This window comes from Tachypleus tridentatus, chromosome 8 (genome assembly GCF_004210375.1).
Source record: "Tachypleus tridentatus isolate NWPU-2018 chromosome 8, ASM421037v1, whole genome shotgun sequence".
In the NCBI taxonomy this organism is placed as follows: domain Eukaryota; kingdom Metazoa; phylum Arthropoda; class Merostomata; order Xiphosura; family Limulidae; genus Tachypleus; species Tachypleus tridentatus.
In genome coordinates this window covers 135547335-135568339 of record NC_134832.1, presented here as the reverse complement: position 1 = coordinate 135568339, position 21005 = coordinate 135547335, and the positions used below count along the sequence as shown (strand labels likewise).

At 32.7% G+C, this 21005-nt stretch overlaps 2 protein-coding genes across 2 annotated transcripts in view; both read right to left on the bottom strand.

Moving 5' to 3' along the window:
- Positions 1 to 8644: 8644 nt before the first annotated feature.
- Positions 8645 to 21005, bottom strand: part of LOC143223570 (protein BANP-like) — a 145990-nt gene continuing 133629 nt past the window's right edge. Inside the window, exon 10 of the mRNA XM_076451687.1 lies at positions 8645 to 9300. Coding sequence (XP_076307802.1) covers positions 9265 to 9300 — 36 coding nt within the window. The 3' untranslated portion in view covers positions 8645 to 9264. The remainder of the gene's footprint in view (positions 9301 to 21005) is intronic.
- LOC143223574 (uncharacterized) lies at positions 12570 to 18963 on the bottom strand. The gene is made up of 5 exons (XM_076451704.1): positions 18865 to 18963; positions 18417 to 18492; positions 16646 to 16809; positions 16120 to 16241; positions 12570 to 13339 (listed from the first exon to the last, which is right to left on the bottom strand). Exons 3-5 carry the CDS (start codon positions 16764 to 16766, stop codon positions 13082 to 13084), a joined length of 501 nt encoding a protein of 166 aa, XP_076307819.1. The 5' UTR covers positions 16767 to 16809; positions 18417 to 18492; positions 18865 to 18963; the 3' UTR covers positions 12570 to 13081.

Genomic DNA, 21005 nt, shown 5'->3' with positions numbered 1-21005 from the left:
CATTTCTATACTCTTCTATACAGCATCTAGTATATTTCATTATTCACATAAGTCTGGGATATAATCTCTGATAATGTTTTTTATTTTTAAAGTTTTGATTCCTTTATATTATCAGTTTATATTTTAAATTCTTGTAAATTTAGAGAAAGCACAAGTTATTAAATGAAGAAAGCTGTAGAATATGAGTACATAAATTTTTATTTGAAATGTAACTCGTACCAACCCTATTTATATACTGTTAGTACGTTAAACACCTAATAAATATATTAAAGAGTTTATCCACTAACTTACCAGTTTATATGCAACCACAACGTTTAGAAAATAAAGATATTGGCGTAATATGTCCAACACAGCTTTTTTAATAACTTCTTTATCTTGTTACTTTAAAAAACAAACATTATATAGCGTAAAGAAATTTATGTGGGTTAAAAGGTTTAAGTAAAATGGTATTATTATTTTATAGTTACTTGCGTTTAGCGTATTTAATTAAATTTTAATAATATCTGAATATCTTATAATATCTGAACTCTATAGGTTCCGGCCTTTTCAGTCACTAGTCTGTTTGTTTGTTTTTGGAATTTCGCACAAAGCTAATTTTGCAGTGTAAGACTAGAGGGAAGGCAGCTAGTCATCACCACCCACCGCCAACTCTTGGGCTACTCTTTTACCAACGAATAGTGGGATTGACCTCACTATTTACGCCCCACAGCTGGGAGGGCGATCATGTTTAGCGCGACGCGTCGCGAACCCGCGACCCTCGGATTACGAGTCGCACGCCTTACGCGCTTGGCCATGCCAGGCCCCAGTTACTGGTCGAACGCTTCACAAACCTGTGTATTGTGTTTGCGATCATGCGAAATGTTTCTATTGTAGCATTATGATAACAGTAATCTGGGTGTTATTTAAAGGTCCATTGTATGATATAGTTGTTATCTGAATAAATTATTTTAAGCATAACTTCCTAACTACTGTCCCCTGTGATAAGGTAACATTAATGAAACTGTGGTGTTATAAGCTACGTGGAATTTTATATATCTGGAGAAGTTAGATGTTGCCTGTTTCAGTTTTGCTGGATAACATAACATGTTTTGTACGTTTATATGACCAAAGACAAAGTATTTTAAAAGTTCTCAAAGAAAGTTTGTATTTTCGTCAACGTGACTGTAAAATCCAGTAAGTGATCGTAAGTGTATATTAACATTTTTATAAAACTTGAGTGACTTTAACAACCTGTGAAAATATCGTGAGTGTTCTAAAACTAGTGGAAATATCGTACGTGAGCGACCGTTAGAGCAACCTGTGAAAATATCATATTTAATTAATCCATATACCAATTTTCGAAGTAACGAAACTTAAATAACTAATCTTGTGGTTGAAAATATAACAGTTTATAGTGAATTTTGTAAACATTTGACCCAAGTTATTTATCTATCAAACTAGACTTTATTGTCTTCTTGTATAAGTTGGATAGTATACTTGATTGTCCCACATCAGGGTTGCTTGACCTAGCATGGTCGAACGTCACCTTGAGTACCAATTCTTTTAAACCTGAATAAATGAGCAGACTTAAATTGTCCATAAAACATTTGAGACCATAACTGTGTTATCGTAACCTTAAATTCAACTATGCTGAAGCACAGGCTTTCAGAATTCAATATAAACCAATGGATCGGATCTATTGATATAGTTCATGCATCATTTCAAATATATTCTGTTACAAGAGTCATCCCTCTAACATTAGTGTTCATGCTTTTGCTGAGTGGTTCAACTGACTCAGTATCAACACCAAAACTAGACGTATCAACCAATGATCTCTCTTTCAAACTCAGGGAAACAGAAAGTTTTTCTGTATATCTCAAAGAACCAGCTGATGTTGATGTTACAGTCACATTTAAATACGAACACAGAAGTACTTTACATTGCTTGCCAGATAATTCAACAATTCCGAAACAAACTAAACGCATTCTGAAATTTAACGTCACAACTGAGGAAGTAGGACACAATGTTATTTTTGTTAAGGCCGAACCAAATTATACAGACGTGACCAATGGTTTTGTTAGAGTAAACGTATATAAGAACGATGTTTTGATTATTTTAAGTACTGTCATTGGCTGGACATATTTTGTTATTTGGACAATCTCATTTTACCCCCAGCTCTATATGAACTGGAAGAGGAAGTGTGTAACAGGATTAAGCTTTGATTTTGTTAGTTTTAGCTTACTTGGATATACATGCTATTCGTTGTATAACTTGTGCCTAAAATTTCTCCCATCGATACAGCACGAGTATTTTGAATTATTCCCGACAGGCGTCATTCCAGTGGAAATGAACGATGTCTTTTTGCTGTTCATGCATCAGCCATAACACTCGTTCTCATTTTTCAGTGTTGTATCTATGAAAGGGGTGATCAAAAACTTTCCCGCATCGCAATTATAATTTGTACCTTTACTTTAACTGGAACAGCTATTTTCCTTGCAGTCGTATTAGCAGGAGTAATCGAGAACCAACCATGGCTCACTTTTCTCTTTTACTTGTCTTACGTCAAGTTAGTTATGACAACAGCAAAATATATTCCTCAAGCATATTTAAATTATTTGCGGCGATCAACTGTTGGCTGGTGTGTTGAGAATGTGCTCTTAGATTTCACAGGTGGCGCTCTGAGCATTCTACAGATGTTTATCACGGCCTCGAACTTTAAAGACTGGGCTTCCATTTTTGGAAATTTTGCAAAGTTTGGGTTGGGGATAATTTCCATTATGTTTAATATTTTGTTTATGTTACAACATTACTGTATTTATCCTATAAAATATAACAGACTCTAGTTATGAATGATGTTTTTCTGTATTTTAAAATAACATTTTAGGTTATATTTTTCTCATTGTGAAGTAAACAGCTTTTTTGTGTATAGTAATTTAAATATGTTTCAAGAAAGCTGGTATTTGATAAATAAATGTTTTCGTTTGTTGGTAATGATAAACATGGTGGAAATTTTTTTCATGATGGAATGAAACTTTATTTTTAAAATCGGTTGATCCTCAGTTTGGTTAATTTTTATAGAATAATAAAAAATGAAAGTAATAATTTTAACTGATTGATAAATTAATGTATGAAATATAAAGTAAGGTTACGAACCTTTACTTATCTCAGACTTCTCATGTTTAGCTTCAAGCCGGTAGGCGGGTTCGAATCCCGGTCGCACCATACATGCTCGCCCTTTCAGCCGTGGGGCCGTTATAATTTTACGGTCAATCCCACTATTCGTTGGTAAAAGACTAGCCCAAGAGGTGGCGGTGAGTGGTGATGACTAGCTGCCTTCCCTCGAGCCTTACACTGTTAAATTAGGGACGGGTAGTACAGACAGCCCTCGAGTAGCTTTGCGCGAAATTAAAAAAAAAAAAAAGCCGGTAGCGAAAACTGAAAGGGCTGAATCCCTCACACTAATAATTAACCAATTGGCAACTCACCTACCTATATCAGTCTCCCATCATGAGACTACAAATGCCAGTACTGCTATAAACGTGAACAATATGCTTTCAGTAAAGTAAGTGATATGCTACTCACTGTTACAAGAAGTAAAGGAATGTGAACAATTACGTCGTTATTTATTGTGTATTCACTCATTAAGTAACCTGAAACTAGAAATTAGTCAATCAAAATTAATACTGCTTTCCACAACTAGAAATTAGCCCATACTCCACTCTGCGCCGACTACGCTAAGTTGTGCATTGATCTACATGGTTTGTTGCACTCAGGCAGTGATGAATAAATTTTATATGGTGACTCTTTTCCTGAACGTGAGTTTTATTGTGCACCCCTAATAAAAGTAAAACAAGTGTTTAAATAGTGCCTAGCTTAAGGCAAAGTTACAATTTACTTATTTAGTGTGAAGAATGGGCTTGACCTTGGAATGAGATCCATTCTTGATACAGAAACTCATAGGAGATCACTATTTCGTTTTGGTCGTTAAAACAACAACAACAAAACGTCTCTCACAGTTATGGTCTCCCAGTGGCACAGCTATATGACTGCGAAATTAAACGCTAGAACCCGAGTTTCAATACCCGTGGTGAGCAGAGCATTGTGTAACTTTAGCTCAACTTCAGGAAACAAACTCACGAGTATGTTGATGTGAAAAGTCAAAGCACGTTCACAACCTTTCTTGGCAGGTCAAGTTATTCTTTACGAATCAGCATTCAGTAGTTTGCAAGACCTTTAATTGAATTATATCCGAACAATTTTAAAACTGAATAGCTCGTTAAGCACCGTTGATGGATAAGATGTTGCTGTTTTATGGATTCTGGATCCAGTCGTATTTTTTTGTCGATTCTTTAAATTTATCTGCAAGTTAACACTGGGATTTTTTTTATATGAATAGATACGACATCACGAATAAAACTATAACTCATTTTCTTCCAACTCGAGTGTTAGATTATAAGTCCGTAAATTTACCGTTGTCCCTTCGAGGAACGATGCACTATCGAATGTTACATCTGGAGCATAATCTCACGCATTTTTATGACAGGAGTAAAACTATTGTCTCTTCTATATTGTATAACTCATGAATTTTCCAATAAAATAAAATGTTTTTAAGGATTTTTTTTCAATATAAGAGTAAAGACCTATTTTTCAAGCAAGCTGCTTTGTCACTTCCGTTGTTTCACTTGTAGCTTTAAGAACTCGACAGTTTTAACCACGTGCTCATGGTGTTTGGTTTTCAAAGGTCTTCTGGCTTAATGTTGTCAACAGTTAACACCTGCGAACAAATAACGCAATGTGGAGATCTGTAACTGAAACCGAATTTCAAATGACCTTCATGATACTTAGGCAGTTTAGTTTGGCATTCAGTTTACCAACAGATGTGAAAACCGAGGAAGAGCTTGGTCCAGCTCCATCATCGAGTTCTTTTTCATTATCTTAATAACATGGCAATTCATTCTGTTTACTTCCGAGCCGTCACTCAAGGAAACACAATATTGTTTGTTTCTATTATTTAACACATATTCATCTATATTTTGCAAACTAGTAAATTAATGTTAATATCGAACATTTTGAAACTAACACGCTAATAAATACGCAAACAAAAATTCTATGATATTTCAGCCATCCAATCGAAAGTCACGTTGATCTTTGCTTGGAATGTTGTCATAACATAAAACTACATTCCCATATCATTGGTTTATACACATAAATATGATAATTAAGGCCTTCGGTTTACTGTATCTAATTCATAACTGCGCCATCTTTAAGAAAGAGGGCATTGGTTTCTGAGATTTCCAATACTTTTAATAACAATTTTATACATGCACGGTTATTTGAAGCTGAATTAACCAAATTTCTTCTTTAGCTGTCTGGAAATTCTTGAACTTGTAACAATGTTTTGATCCCTTTGTGTCCCATCACACTGAGAAGGAAAAGGTAGAACGTCTTTCGAAAACTTTTTTATGAAGAGTTGATTGCATGTAAAGTATAATCAGATTTAACAGCGGAAATTTGAATGTATTTTTTAATCAGTGTAGGCTTACGTTTGCTGTGCCTTATGTAAAGCCAAATTCCAGGCCAGAAAGACAGTTTGTAAGATTACTCAGCCTCGGGGTCATTGCGCTGAAAATAAGTTTATGTATTTTATCTAGCTTTCGATAACAATTCAGGTCAAACATATGATACACACTCAAAGGAATTTCACGTGACGCTGTCTATTTTACTGATAACAAGTTATTTTAGTACTTTTCTTTTTTGACGCACATCATTTATGATTCATTACTGACAAAATATGTCAACTATACAAGCAATTGTTAAAAAGTTGGAGAAACTGAAACTCGACCCCGGTGAAAGTTTCAGACAAAACATTTACTGAAAATACTTGTGCTGTTATGAGGAATATCCATAGATACATTAAAGAGCCATTTCGCTTCTTTGAAGACATTTTAAAAGCTAACCTCCGACTCTCTGGGAAGCTGAAATTCGACCCAGAGAACAGTTTTCGACCTGCACAAACATCAGCCGCTATGCAAAGAGTCCATAGGTACACAAAAAGGTGATTCCTTTGTCGGGAGGCCATGCATGGCCAGGTGGTTAAGGCCATCGACTCATAATCTGAGGATCGTGAATTTGAATCCCCACCACACCAAACATGCTCGCCCATTCAACCGTGGAGTGTTTTAAAGTGACAGTCAATCCCACTATTCTTTGATACAAGAGTAACCCAAGAATTGGCGGTGAGTGGTGATGACTAGCTGCCTTCCCTCTTATCTTACACTGATAAATTAGGGACGGCTAGCACAGACAGTCCTTGAGTAGCTTCACATAATTCAAATCAAACCAAATTTTCTCTGAATACATTTTCAAAGCTATTTCGGCTATCTCCAACTTTTACCCACATCCAACTGTAAAACAGTATAACAATTTTGGTTTTAAATGAACCAAGTAATCAAGAAGCTGTTCAGATAACGTGAGTTTTATAATACCACAATGTATACAATACATGAGACTTTTAACTTGTTCATTTCTGGATTATCACGTGGCTCGGAGGCTTAAAGTGAGAATAATTGGATAATTTGCTGGAACTATACAAACAATTAAACTATTAATATTGACATCTTATAGAAGTGATTAAAACACTTTGCTAATGTTTTGCTTCACTTTTTCTGAACTCTACTATTGTATATTTTCATGATACACTTACTCACATTTGGGGCGTGTTGATTAAGGCACTTGACTTTCAATCTGTAGGATAAAACCAATCACCGAACATGTTCTCCTTTTAGAAAGGGGGCATTGTTCAAATGTTTCTAACCTGCATACAACTTACATATAAGTAATTCAATCAACTACATCCTGTAAAAACACTTCAGAAACCAATACACAACAATCTCTATTATTTGCATGCATTTTCTATATAAATCTTTTTACAACCAACATTCAACTACCACCTGTAGCAGCACTTTAGAGGGAAGTAAACAACTACTCACACATTCCAAACACTGTGTTAATTTGTGAATTTTAATTGTTTTACACTAATACCAGATAATAGTACTAAACCTTCGTGTTGTGCTGGATCAAAATCAAAGGATCATAAAATTCTCAACAGATTACTCAAAATGTATATCACATGTGGTGGTAACAAATAAAGGTACAGAGAATTACTAATATATCAGTGTATCAAAATGACATATTTTTAGTAAAATAATACTGCAAAAGGGATTTAAGGTTACATAAATCTAGTGCAAGATATGAATTACTGTGTTGACTTCTTGCATTGCTAAGTGATGAATTATGTTAGTCCCTCAAACAAGCATTTTACAAAGAATACTACCCAGACACACAAGCTCAGTAACATGGTGGAAGAAAGTAAAATTAGTTAAGGTTCTTGCCTACATTATATTATGATACAGCCCTCTGTATTGCAACATATTACAATACAATAGCATTGATAATACCCAGCTATGGTAACAAATAATCATTGACATATACACACAGTAGAAACATTGTTTGGAACCAATTCGTCTGTCATTAACACAGTTTTTCCTGGTGGTTTATGATTAAATACTGTTACTGACAAGCTTCTACAAATGATTCTATATTAAGTTTAGACCATACATCCTTTGCTGCTTGTGGACATAAGCTACTAAGACCATATTTAAGCAAAAGCATAAGGGCTAGGCATGATTTAGCAGTTAGTTTGCTGGGCTTTAGATCAGAAGTTGCAATATTTAATCTACAATGTGATACTGAACGAACGTCACATTATCAGCTGTGGAACACTATAACTGTGAGTGGCAGGTGCTGCTGATCCCTCCGGATAGAAATTTTTAAATATGGATGACTATGCCTGAATATAATTGGACCCTGAGATGTCATTCAGATCGAAAATAAAAAACTGGAGTTGCATGGCATCTGGTTTAGGCCTACTATTTCATGATTGTTGTCATAATTTGTTGAATTTTGTGCAAAGGTATTTGAGGGTTATCTGTGCTAGCCATTCCTAATTTTGAAGTAACAGAATTGAAAGTAAGTAGCAAGTTAATACTATTGAATGTAAATTTATGGGCTACTCTAACTGAATACTCTAACTCTAAACACTCTTCCTTGCAACTGGTTTGGTTCCACAGTAAAATATGAAAGTCATGTTCAAGTTCTTTATCAATGTGTTTGAAATAAAACATTAAAATTTTTCTTTATAAGATAAAAATGCAAAAAAAGAGATGTCATAAAAAAGTTTCTGATGGTAGCAACACTATAAAGTTGATGAAGTGATAGTGTCTTTACTTTATTAAGAATAATAAAACAACTAAATTTGCCACATACTCCAACAGTACTGTGTAGGATATAACAATTCTTTGGTACAAAAGCTAAATTTAAGTCCAGAATATAAAAGAACCCACCAAAATCAGACATTTTAGGATGATTTGGACAGCAATCAGAAATACTTTTTGTAATATATCTTCTATTTGGCCATATCTCAGACAAAATGAGCGTGGTAAAGTAAATAAAAAAAATGAAAGCAATAGAAATCAATGGGGCATTCTTATATTACACAGGAACATGTGCAGACATTTACACTACTGAAACTTACTGGAAAAATTTAACTCACTAATTGTGGAAACTTTACAAAAGAAAAAAACAACAAATAACTGTGTAGAAGATATGATGTTAATAACATTTATATTTACTTACATAAAACATTGTTCAAACAATGCAAAAACAGTAGTTAAAATGGGATTCTGAGAGTGGTGGAGCTCCCTTTTGTGATCCACCTTAAGATTCCATTCAGGAGACCAAAAACATTAATAATCTGAATCCTCAAGAGGAGGGCCACCATACCACCCCAACTTAGCTTCTATAGATAAAAATAAATTAACTACAATATCAGCCAATAGAAGTAAAGTTTTTTTGTTTATGTTTTTCTTTCAACTTGTATGAGTAAAAGACATTCATTTCAGGATATCTCTTAGCACATTTCAAAATGTCAACAATTGCTTTAACAAAAGCAAGCAAAAGAACTTAACATTGTACTCAATATGTCATAGAAATCTGACTGGTCTAAGTTATGAAAGTTGGTTCAATGTTTGTGGGTTAGAATTTAATCACAACCAATCACAAAGCAAGTAGACAAATGACTGGGCAAGACTTGTTTTCAGTTGTTCAATGCAATTCTTATTTGGCTACTGAGATTGGTCTTGTACTTCCTCTGCTGCTGGAACTGTCCAAACTTGACCAGTAGACAAAACCTTAATGTCTGGTGCCTGTTGTAGTTCAGCTACTTGCTCAGGAGTGGCACGCACAATGTGAATTTTTTTTACGCTGTGTTAAGACAGAAAAATAATCAGTAACATAAAATCTGACTAGATTTATTGGTCAGAACAGCAAATTAACATCAAAAATAATTTAGTTAATGCTTTTTATCCAATCATTTAATTTTAAGCTTTCTGAAATAACTGTGGACCTACACAAGCACTCATATTGAACATTTGTGACAAATTATTCTGTTTCAGAAAACTAATAAAGTAATCAGACTTTCACTATAAATAATTTTGTGGCTTATTTAAAAACTCCATTAGAAACTGAAGAGGAGAATGTTGAAAAGTTAAGCTGTTCCAATTTCTTAAAAGTTATTTAATATTTATAGTAATTTGAATTACATAACACATTAATAACTAGCTTTAGTAATTTGGGTAAATAAAAGTAAGATGGTAAAAGTTTTAACTTAAAAGTTTAGTAATGCAAATTTGACTGTAATGTTAAACTAGGCTTAATACATGTAAAGATACTTTAGACTTAGGTATATTCAACTTACTGGTAAATCATGAAGAAGCATGAATACATTGTTTCACTAAATAAATAAAATCTGAAACTAATTTATTGTCTTTGGCATTTTATATTCAGCTTATACTTTCATAACTTATAAATAGGTTATACGTCAGGCTAAATACATTTTAATAATTTTAGGTATAATCTTAGTTCAAATAATTTATTGAGTTCTGTTTCTAAGTCTTATACAAAGATTAAAGATAAATTTTAGTGTGAAAAGAGTAGTGATTAAAAAATAATATTATTGGTTCTTAAATGCTAGGTTTAAAAGTAACAGTGTTAACCACTGGCTACTGGTATTAAGTATTTATTTTGAGGCTACAAGTATAAAGATGATGATTATGACTCGTGTAGGAGTTAAGCATTCACAGTTTGTTATGTGTAATGGATGCACTGCGTGGAATTTATTTGGAAACTCAACACTGGGAAATAGTTTTAAGGAAGCTAGTAATGATGTGCAATTTTTATGTGGAATTCGTAGGTTGGAAGAGAAGTTGGAGGCTATCCTGATCAAAGTAGATGCAACAAATTATGAGAAAAACTGTGGGAAATGGTAGCAGGATTTGAAGAGGAGCTTAAACATTTATATGGAATGGATACATTAGCTAACAGTGATTTTCAGAAGATTGGAAAGAGTACTGTTATTAAAGTAAAAAATAGTGCAAAAATTTCAGCTTTTAGTTTCTGCAGATGAAGAACTATTGGAGAGAAGGAAAACAAAAAGATAAGAGATGTGTATGATAAGGAAGTTATAGTTATAGGTGATTCCTTGACAAGGCATGTGGACAGTCTGTGGGGTAAATAGGGAGAATAAAACTGAGATTATGCTACCCAGGGGCACATGTGGAGGATATAACTGACAGAGCAGGAAAATTAATAAAAGGGAATAGCAGAGATGCAGTTTTTGTAGTGCATGTAGGAGATAATGATGTAATGGTTGATAAAGACATTTAAAGAAAAAAGTCATAATTTGATTTTGCCAGGGATACTGGCCATAACTTACTGAAGGGGTTGGAGTTATATGTTGGTCACCAGGGCTAAATTTTAGACTTAGGTTAGTATGTAAAAATGAACAGTTAAACTAGATGGACTTGTGGGATCATTTTAGTGGAAGAAAGGAGTTTTTTTTGGAGTGGATGGATTACATTGAAATAGGGCAGGGGTTGGCTTGTTTGCTAAGACTATTAAATCAACTGTATGGGAAGTTGTAAACTATGACTAAACAGTGGTGAAGGCCAGGAAAAACTAAACTAAAGGCACAGAGAATGAGAGGCAGAGAAATGTTTAGCAAAGTAAGTGAGTATAGAAGTAGCTATAAGGTTAGGTTTAATTGTTACTATTGTACTGCCAGAAGAAATAAAATAGATGAATTTAGAGTCTTATTAGGAATGGAGGATTTTGACGGAAATGGAGGAAATTAGGGCAAGAAAAAGGACTTATTGAAAAAGGTTGGTTGAACATTAACAGTAATGATTTCTTTAATTACATTATGGGTACACAAAATGTTAAAATTGGGGTAGCATCCTTGAAACACAATAAAGGAACGCTAGTATCTGATGATCACAAGATGGCTGGGTTATTAAGTTTTGTTTTTAACTTAGTTTTTACTAATGAAGATTTGAGCAGTATTCCATATGTTGAGCTGTTGATGAGTGGAAACAAGGTCAAATAAGATGATTGTATTAAGCTTGTTATTGAGCTTGTTAAAAATTTGAGATGTTTAAAAAACAATAAAGCTGATAGTATTTCCCCAAGGGTTTGAAGAAGGTTAAAAATAAGTGAACCACCTACTACTATTTTTTTGTCAGTCCTTGAATTGTGGGAAGGTACCAGAAGATTGGAAGTTAGTTAAGAAGTTAGGAGGTGATAAAAAATTGTTCCAGTAATTATAGACCTATTAGTCTTACATCAGTTGTGAGAAACATTTTGGATAGTCTATTAAAAGATGCTTTGCAAAGTCATTTAACAAAGTTTAGAATTTTGTTCAATAGTCAACATGGTTTCAATACAAGAAAGTATTGCATTATAAATTATTTGACATTCTGTGGAAAGTTACTGCTTCTGTAGATGAGCATAAATGTGTAGAATTGGTGTACCTAGATTTTCAGAAAGCAGTGGACATGGTGCTACATAAGAGGCTTGTAAAAAAATAAAAATGTGTCTATGTGTGTTAACAAATTGGATAAAAGAGTGGCTGGATGGAAGAAAGCAGAGAGCTGTTTCAATTGAAGTTCAGTAAAACTGGATTAGTGTTATAAGTGGGATACTTCAGGGTTCAATCTCAGGACCTTTACTCTTTTTAATCTGCAAATGACATTAAGGTCTTGGGTGTTGCTAGCTGTGAAAAGAATGCTGCTGATTTACAAAAGGATTTAGATGGTTTATTAAATTGGGCATATAAATGGTAAATTTGTTTTTATTACAATAAATGCAAGATAATGCACGTGGGTTGTTACAACTTGCATCATAAGTATAATTTGGATGGGAATAACTTTAACAATGCTATGAAAGAAAGGAATCTTCTTGTAATGGTCACTCAATCTCTAAATTCACTCAGCAGTGTGCTGTTAGTGATGGTAGGGCAAATAGGTTTATAGGCTGTATCTACAGAAATATTAAATGCAAGTGTAAAGAGGTTGTAATTTCATCGTACAGATCAGTGGTTGGACTACAGTTTTGGCTCCTTATCTTAAAAAACACATTGGATTGTTGGAAAGGGTTCAGAGAAGAGTTACTAGAATAGTACCTAGAATGAAGGGGGGTTGTTATTCAGGAAGAGATCAAAATCTGTGAAACTGTTTTCTCTTGAAAAAAACAAAGAATTAGGGGAGAGCTAGTTGAAGTGTTCAAGAATTGTAAAGGGAATTGACAATGTTGATATACCATCTTTTTTGTACTTAACAGTGAGAACAGTAGGACTAGAAGACACAAATATAAATTTTGTTCAGGGTAAGTCATTTTCATCTAAGAAAGTTTTATTTATTTAACAAGGAGGTTGGCCTTAGGAATGTGTTGTTGTAGAGGCAGTAACTTTAAATGAGTTTAATTAAAAGCTTAATGAGTATGTGACTGATAATGGCTGGCTTTAAGTTTTTTATTTATTTACTGATCAATTTAGTTTGGAGTGTGAAACAGCTGAGATGAACTAATAGGTCTCATACAGCCCCACCTCATTGCTATGTATCAAAACAGTATTAAAACCCTAAGCAGATGGTACACTGCAACTGCTCATATTCATTAAGATGTTTCTGGAAAAGGGACAATCTAAATATGTTCACATTTGCCTGATCTGTGGCTTCAGACTTGAATGTGTCCCTGCAGCTTGACTGTCTTCGACTCCTGTTCCTTCATTTGTTTGAAGATTAAAATTTGTTGTGTCCAGGTCTGTCTGGTAGCAGATTAATTCAAAGCCACTGCTCTTTGATATCTCTCCATCACTGGGCATGACCTCCTTGACCACACCCCCAGAGAGAGGATATGTCACAAGATGAGTGGAGTTATCTTCCACCTCTGTCATATCTAGAGGACAACCCTAGATAACAAAAAACAAAGCCAATGAAAGTAAATGAGACAATATTTATAAGTTAAATTCAAAACACTATCCTCAATGCAGCATGTAATGACCTAAGATCTAATTACTATAGCCTATTGTGAAAAGTAAATCAACATAATACACTTAATAAGAGGTTACCTGTGCCTCACATTTTATTTATAAACCTTTAAGCTAGAAATGTGTATTTTTCTCAGTCAAATTTAATGCCTCCAAAATCCTTTCATGCAACCTTTGATCTTGTTTTGCAGGTCATCAACCATGGATCCAGGTGACAATCAAAATTCAATTATAGCCTGCTTTTATATTTGCATGATATATCAATGAGCAGATAGAGCCTCTTACTGATTATTTTTAAATATTTTTGGATTACAAGTGTCAAAACACCATCCCTATCAGTGTTTTTATGTTCTCACAGCAAAAATTCTTGACTACATTGCACGAAATGTATGAAAAAAAACTTTCAAACTATATCTGAAGTTTGTACAGAAAACTTAAACATTTTAGTATGTGTACAGTTTTTCAAAGTTATTAAATTTTGATATGAAACAGTTCTTGGAGAAAATCACAAATAGTTTTTATTGCTTTAAACTTTCTTTTTTGTTGTTGATTAGCATTATTTTATATAACTGAATCAGCTTTAACTTGATTGATAGGCATTAAAATATTTATTTAGCTACTTTGTCTTTATGACTGAAAACAAGACAAACAAAGAATTACAAATGAGCCTGTTTTCTAAATGTTACTGTTATTTTTATCTCTACCAGCTCTTTAAGTTTTGGTCCATTTCAATGTAAATAAATAGGAATTTATTTAATGTATTACTAAGTCTATTGTAATCAAACAAAACACTCAAATGCAAAAGATTTCCTGTCACAGGTGGACACTACTGTATTGTTAACCTAAATATCCATGCTTTATATCTTGTCAAAGAAAAAATCCTGTGGCTTTTAAAGCATATCATAAAACAAAAACAAAAAAAACTAACTTCCAAAGGATAGTGTGATTGTTTGTGGTGAATTTAGCACAAAGGTACAAATGAGCTGAGAAAGTTGTCCTTAATCTTGATGATATCAATTAGATGGAAAACAGCCAGTTAACACTACCCACAGCCAACTCTCAGCTCCACTTGTCACACCATATAGTAGGATTTGACTGTTCCTTTCATAATGCATCCATAAATTCAAAATGGATAGCTCAATTCTTTAATGGGACACAAACCTCATACCCTCAGGTTGGCACACTAACCACGTGGACCTACTTGACTCCATAAGTGTAAAAGTGTATAATACTTTGTTCCTTTGTTACCCTTGTTAGCAAAAACATAAAGGTTTTCGAATTTGACTAAGTTCTACATCTCAACATTGTATTGTCATTTGCAGGGCAATTAATTCACATTTTCCTCTTTCTGATGAATTTACTTAAATTAGTAATCCTTTTTAAAATTAAGAACCATTCAATGATTTTAAGAGCTCCATGAGTGATACAGTTCAACAATTAATTAACAGTCAAACAAACAGTGGGAACAGAAAAAAATATTAAAACTTGGTTTGAAAAGTATTAAGTTTATTAAGTAGTTATAAAAAATCTGGGAGTCTGTTGTTTGGAACTTAAGGCATTTACAGATGCAACAAAATGATAGTTTGAACTCTTTTATGAATTTTTAAACATGAAATAAACTGTAAAAGTATTAAATATAGCCAAAATTTCAATTCTAATATCTGTTAATTAATAAAATGTTAAAATACAGTAAAAGTTACAATTTTTATTACATATTAAATTTATGTTGTAGATTTCTGCTTCAAGCAATATCAATGACACTTTTATTTAACAAGTAAGTTTAATTGTAGGAGAAACAGTAGTGGTAGTAGCTTTGACATGAACCTCAGAATCCAGTTCAACAAAGAGTGGAAGTTTAAAAGTCCAAACAAGAAGAGCTACAAAGAGTTACGTGACTGTAATAAAAGAGACACAGTGCTGACATGTACTAAAATTTTTGTCCCCAGTGGCTCAACAGCATGTCTGTAGACTTATAATGCTAAAACTGGGTTTCAATACCCATGGTGGGCAGAGCACAGATAGCCCATTGTGTAGCTTTGTGCTTAATTCAAAACAACAACAAATTTTCAAACAAAGGTGTAGGAAATACAAAGAAAATCTAAGTGTTCATTTTAAAAGTAAGGAATTGATTGAAAATTCCATAAAGGAAAGTATGTGTGAAGAACATGTCTGACCCCTGCAAGTGCTAATCGAGAAGTGAAGTTTGGTTAAGATGCATAGAGGGAATGAGCTATGCTAGGAGTTGTATCTTGTTCCTATTGGTGGGCAGATTGTCAGATGCACATTTTCATGTTATCATGCAGCTGCTACATGTGAGGGTAAATGAGAATATCAAAAGTAGTGGCTAGCTAAAAGCTGCATGTATAAAGAACAGTACAAGTTGGAAGAAGCTATTCTGTGAAAGGAGATAAGATATTGTATCGATATACCAGTATATATGGGTATTACTGGATCAGTTACATATAAGATAGTCATGTCTAGATACCAACCCACATTGATACACAATATACTGCTGGGTCTATGTAATTATCTTTATCTGAGAATAAAACAACACTAGGTTACATCCTCGTTTGTGTATAGAATACATTAGTTCTAAGTAACTGTCCTCATGTTTTTAGAGGGCATCACTGCTAATTTATTTACGTAGAGTATATTTCTCGTTACTGATATTATTAAATTAAGCTCTTTGGATATAAACTCACTTTTCTTGTTAGATGCAATCCCTTTTGTTTACGTCTGAAAGCAGTTCGGCACTTGGAGTCTAAATTCTGTTTGATTCGCATCCAGTCTACTGGTGAGATTCCGAACTTGTAAATAAGGTGACCTGTTTGAATTTGCAATATTTAAATTCAAATTATTTTTTTTTTAACTGTATAATGGTTAAGCTTTTAACCTGTATATTTCAATACATACATAATTACAAAGGAATATTCATAATACTTGTATGACATTATGGAAACATACATTTAAAATATATAATTATACTGTTACAAAAACAATAAAGAAAAAGGGACTATATTCATATTTTCTTAAACATTATCTATTCCTTAAGCTAATAAGATGACTGAATAAATCCTAGGATTTCTCATGTTTGCAAACTGTAAAAGATCTATTTGTTAAGTATTAAAATTCTTACTAAATTAAATAATTCAAAGCTTACTAAATATTTTTATTTACCAAAATATTTATAACTATTCATTTCTATGTTTAAAACATGCTTTTACTAACATCGAATTCCATACACCATGAGAGGATCCAGTTGTCTCTTTCTGTGTTTTCCTGTACCAGATATATTGGAGCAAGCTTGCATCTCCCGATCAAAAAGATAATCCAGAAGTATGAAAGCCATCTTCTCTGGAGTTGTACAGGTGTTATTTATATGGAACAGCTCACTGTGTTTTGAACCAGAAAAAAAATAATTATACTTAAAATAAAAACACAAAGACATAAAATGCTGCTCATTAAACTGTTAAAGTTAAGAATATTAAATTTTCACATTTGTTCATTAAAACTGTATATATCATTCATTATCCAAAATGCCAAATCTTTAAAACCTTGAAACATAAAAAAAGACTCATAAGCACGGACACAAAAAATCAAAAATAATGTGCTACTCTTTTCCACTTTTTCTAAACGTAGAAAAGTAATTATTATGATCGTAAATCAGCAATCAAGGCACAAACTTGGAAGTCAGTAATGAGCAACTGCTGGTTGTATTTTTGCAGTATGCTGCTCATAGTATCAATTGACCAGTAATATTTGTTATCAAGAAGTACACAAGAGTCAGGGTTTCAGTATATGGGCTTGATTCTTTACAGTAAGTACCTGTGACTTGTTGGAGATAAATTTGACCAATAAATGGATTGCACGCAATCCACTTGTTTTAAAATAATATATATTAAAAACAAGTCCAATATATGTATAAAAATTATTTTCACAAGAGGATATTACAGTTGTATCAAAAACTCTAAATAATTATTTTTCTCTATCATAATATAATTAGTTTTGAGTTCACACAAGTTACTCTGTGCATTATAAAAGTTTCAGACAAAGCTTTAAATAATTTTTTCTCTACATGAATAGACCACACACACTTATTCAATTACTTTAGAACTCAACAAACAAATTATTCTACCTATTTCTATTGTTTCAATGTAGCTGTGAAACACACTACACAAGTCCCCCCATTAAGTCTAATCACTCACACACAGACTGACTTTATATTTTCTAACTTACTTTTCTTGACTTGTGCTCACTTGGTCATCAGTATGTGTGTATGTACATAAGAGAAATAGTATCATATATCCAAAATCACGTTTCTTGAAAATCAATATAATTACAGATTATTATGACAGTGGCTGGTGGTATTGTTGACATTTTTATTTCAGAAGGGTAAATTACTTCTTTTTAACATGCGACTGAGCCCCTGTAATTCCACGTGGACAGCAGACAGAACTGTATAGTCCTTTATGTGATTTATCTAAAAAGGCTTCAGATGTAGACCTATTGATAATTACTGTGAAATTATATTTCAACAGAGTTAAAAAACAAGAAATTTATGAACTGTTCTTGCATGTTGAAGCTATCAGTAATGCCAAAATAACATTAAGTTTTCCTGTTGTAGTTTGCCATTTTTACAAGGGTAACAGCGATTACTTCACATGTACCAAAACTAATAATTATCCATGTAATTAATAGACTGTGGCAGAGCACAACTTGAAGATTTTCAACATATTTACCCAAACAATTAAAGAATAACTAAGCCTAATTCTTATCCTTTGTGCCTTTGAAGCATTTCATTAAACAGTTTACCAGCTATCCTGAAGCAACAGCAATACATTACTATATCAAAAAACAGCCTTTCCCAATTTACTCTAGAAATGACTGTTGAACAACGTTCCTAGTATAAGAGCAAACTGTAATTACCTCACTTCATGTAATTATTCATACTTTGTCTTTTGAAGGAAATATTTCATGAATTTTAAGTTTATCTTCACACCTTGGAGTTATGTGACATCTGTCCAGTAATTCAACATTATTTTCATCACCCAGCCATGAGCCATTAGGAAAGTCCACTAAATGCAATAAATAAGGTAATGTAAGAAATTTTGGAGCAAACATACATTGTACATTTTTCAAACACAAAAATGAACTTTATGCAACTTAAATTTTTGAAAATAAAGATGTGGTACATAGCTGTGCATAAAAGTGCTCACTGGACACCAAAAAGAAACTCTGATATATCCATTATGTGGAATACAATAATTTACTCGTCAAAGCACATTATCACAAAACTTATATAATGGTAATAAAATGAAACAGTACTGACTTTGTTTACATCAAAATGTTGTCAAGAACTAATGGAAGTTTTCAAGCCATTCTCGTATGTTGCATATAATCATTGCATGTTGTAATAGGAAAACATTCACAGTGCATATCAAGCTCACCTTCAGAATTAAGTGTGACGAATGTGACACTAGAGCCACGAGAAACTGCACAATGCTCATTTTCCTCAGAGCTAACACTACCTGGGAAACCTGGTGATAATCAATGTCATTAAAAAGATATTTTATAGTAAAGTAACTGAGTGAAAAACATCTTATTAAAGCTGTATTGATCAGTATTTCAAATTCAAACTCATCTTTGAATGTTTCATTTTAGGTCATACAACATAAAAAGAAAACTGTAAAAACCCAATCATTTCGAACCCCAATTTATGGTTAATTCTTTACATAGGCTCAATCGAATTGCATAACCACGAGTACTTTGTACTTGTATTAAACTTTTGATAGTATTAACATTTAATGCAGTAAGCGTATCTTCACAAAATTTGGCAGGCTTTCATTAAATGTTACAAGATTTTCAGAAATAAAAATCATATTTTTAGTGAAGTATTTTTAATAAACTAAACATCTATTCATTAACATGCTGAGTACTTTACTTTATTTGTCTGAGTGCAAAGTGATTTTCATGTTAAGTTTAAAAATGCTTTTCTTCATCTCAAAAATTCTAAAATTTGGATAAAATGTAAAACATGCTGAGTACATTTCAAATGTTTGTTTTCCGCAAAAATTTAAACTGTATCTATTTTCTCTACCCTAACTCTATACAAGGTGGGGCAATGTGACTGACCTTGTAACCACCACAAAACGAAAAAAAAATTAAAATCAATCTAAATTAACCTTTTTCTTTCCAGTATGACTTCATACGATAACAGGAAACTACATTTGTTTATCCTAAGTAGCTTTATACTTGTAACAGTATACATCTATTTATACTTAAATTTTACTTTTTTATTGCCCTTTCAACCATGTCAATCTACTTTTCATGCCATTATAAGTTGTAAATCAGATTACGCTATCAAATTACATTATCCACGAGCTATTCTGAAATGTTAGAAAATGTTTTATTATATTACTTCTTTTACCTAATCTATCCCAAAGAGATTCCTATTTTTACATTGTAGTTACATTTGAATAAAGATTACACATGAAAAACAAGAAATAAAGTAAATTACCTGACTATTATTTTTCTTCCTGTCAACTGTCAATGACACTTAACCTTACTTTTTACATTAATGGTAGTAGTGCACTAAATAATTTTTATTTAATTAAATAGTGCACCAAAAACACATAAAAGAATAACATGCAAAAAAGCAGACAACATCCCATAACTACCATAGTGCATAGTGCAACAATGCAACAAGTGCCATTAAAAGTTTATCCAAGCTAGCCAATATGTATGAAATAATGGCTGGTATGGATAGAGAAACACTATGTCGAAGAGGAAACAATGTTTTGACCTTCTTTGGTCATCGTCAGGTTCTCAAAGAAAGAAAGAGGTAACTAACTGATAGCTGACCACGTTTGAAATCAGTTACCTCTTTATTTCTTTGTGTACTTGACGATGACCGAAGAAGGTCAAAACGTTGATTGCTCTTCTATAATGGTGTTTTCTCTACCCATACCAGCTGTTGTTACACATATTTTTCTCTACAAGCGGGTTTTCTCGTCATCACGGATAGCTGATGTGTATCCCATAGGAACGAACTTTGCACTAAGAAGAAAATGACAATTCTTTGTTCAGAAAACAATGTAATATGTCATTTGATAGTCTTTTTATTCATTATAAATAATATAGTGTTAAATGTTGAATAGAACTATTAAGAAAACCTGATTTCTAAGTGATTTGGATATGGATGCAACTTTGATTGTCAAATTTTATTTTTATGAGGGTTGATTGCTATTGTTCGTTAAAAACACAAGATATTTCAGTGCTAACAATAACTAGTACAGTAATAAGAGATTTAATGGTCATATACATAAGATGAACATTTCAAAAATCTTTAATAACTAGAACAATGGATGAATTTCATAAACACCTGAATCATCATCTTAAAGATCCAAGACAGCAGAAGCAAAAGAAACCTCCTTCTTTTCACTTTATATTCTTTTCTAGAGACTCTCTTTACCCTCTCATCCTAGACAACTTTCTTTTAATGAACATTAACTGTATTTATTGCACTTGAAACACCTTTTCACTTTCCAGTTATAAGTGACACTAAACATAAAATAGTGTTCTGATGTTT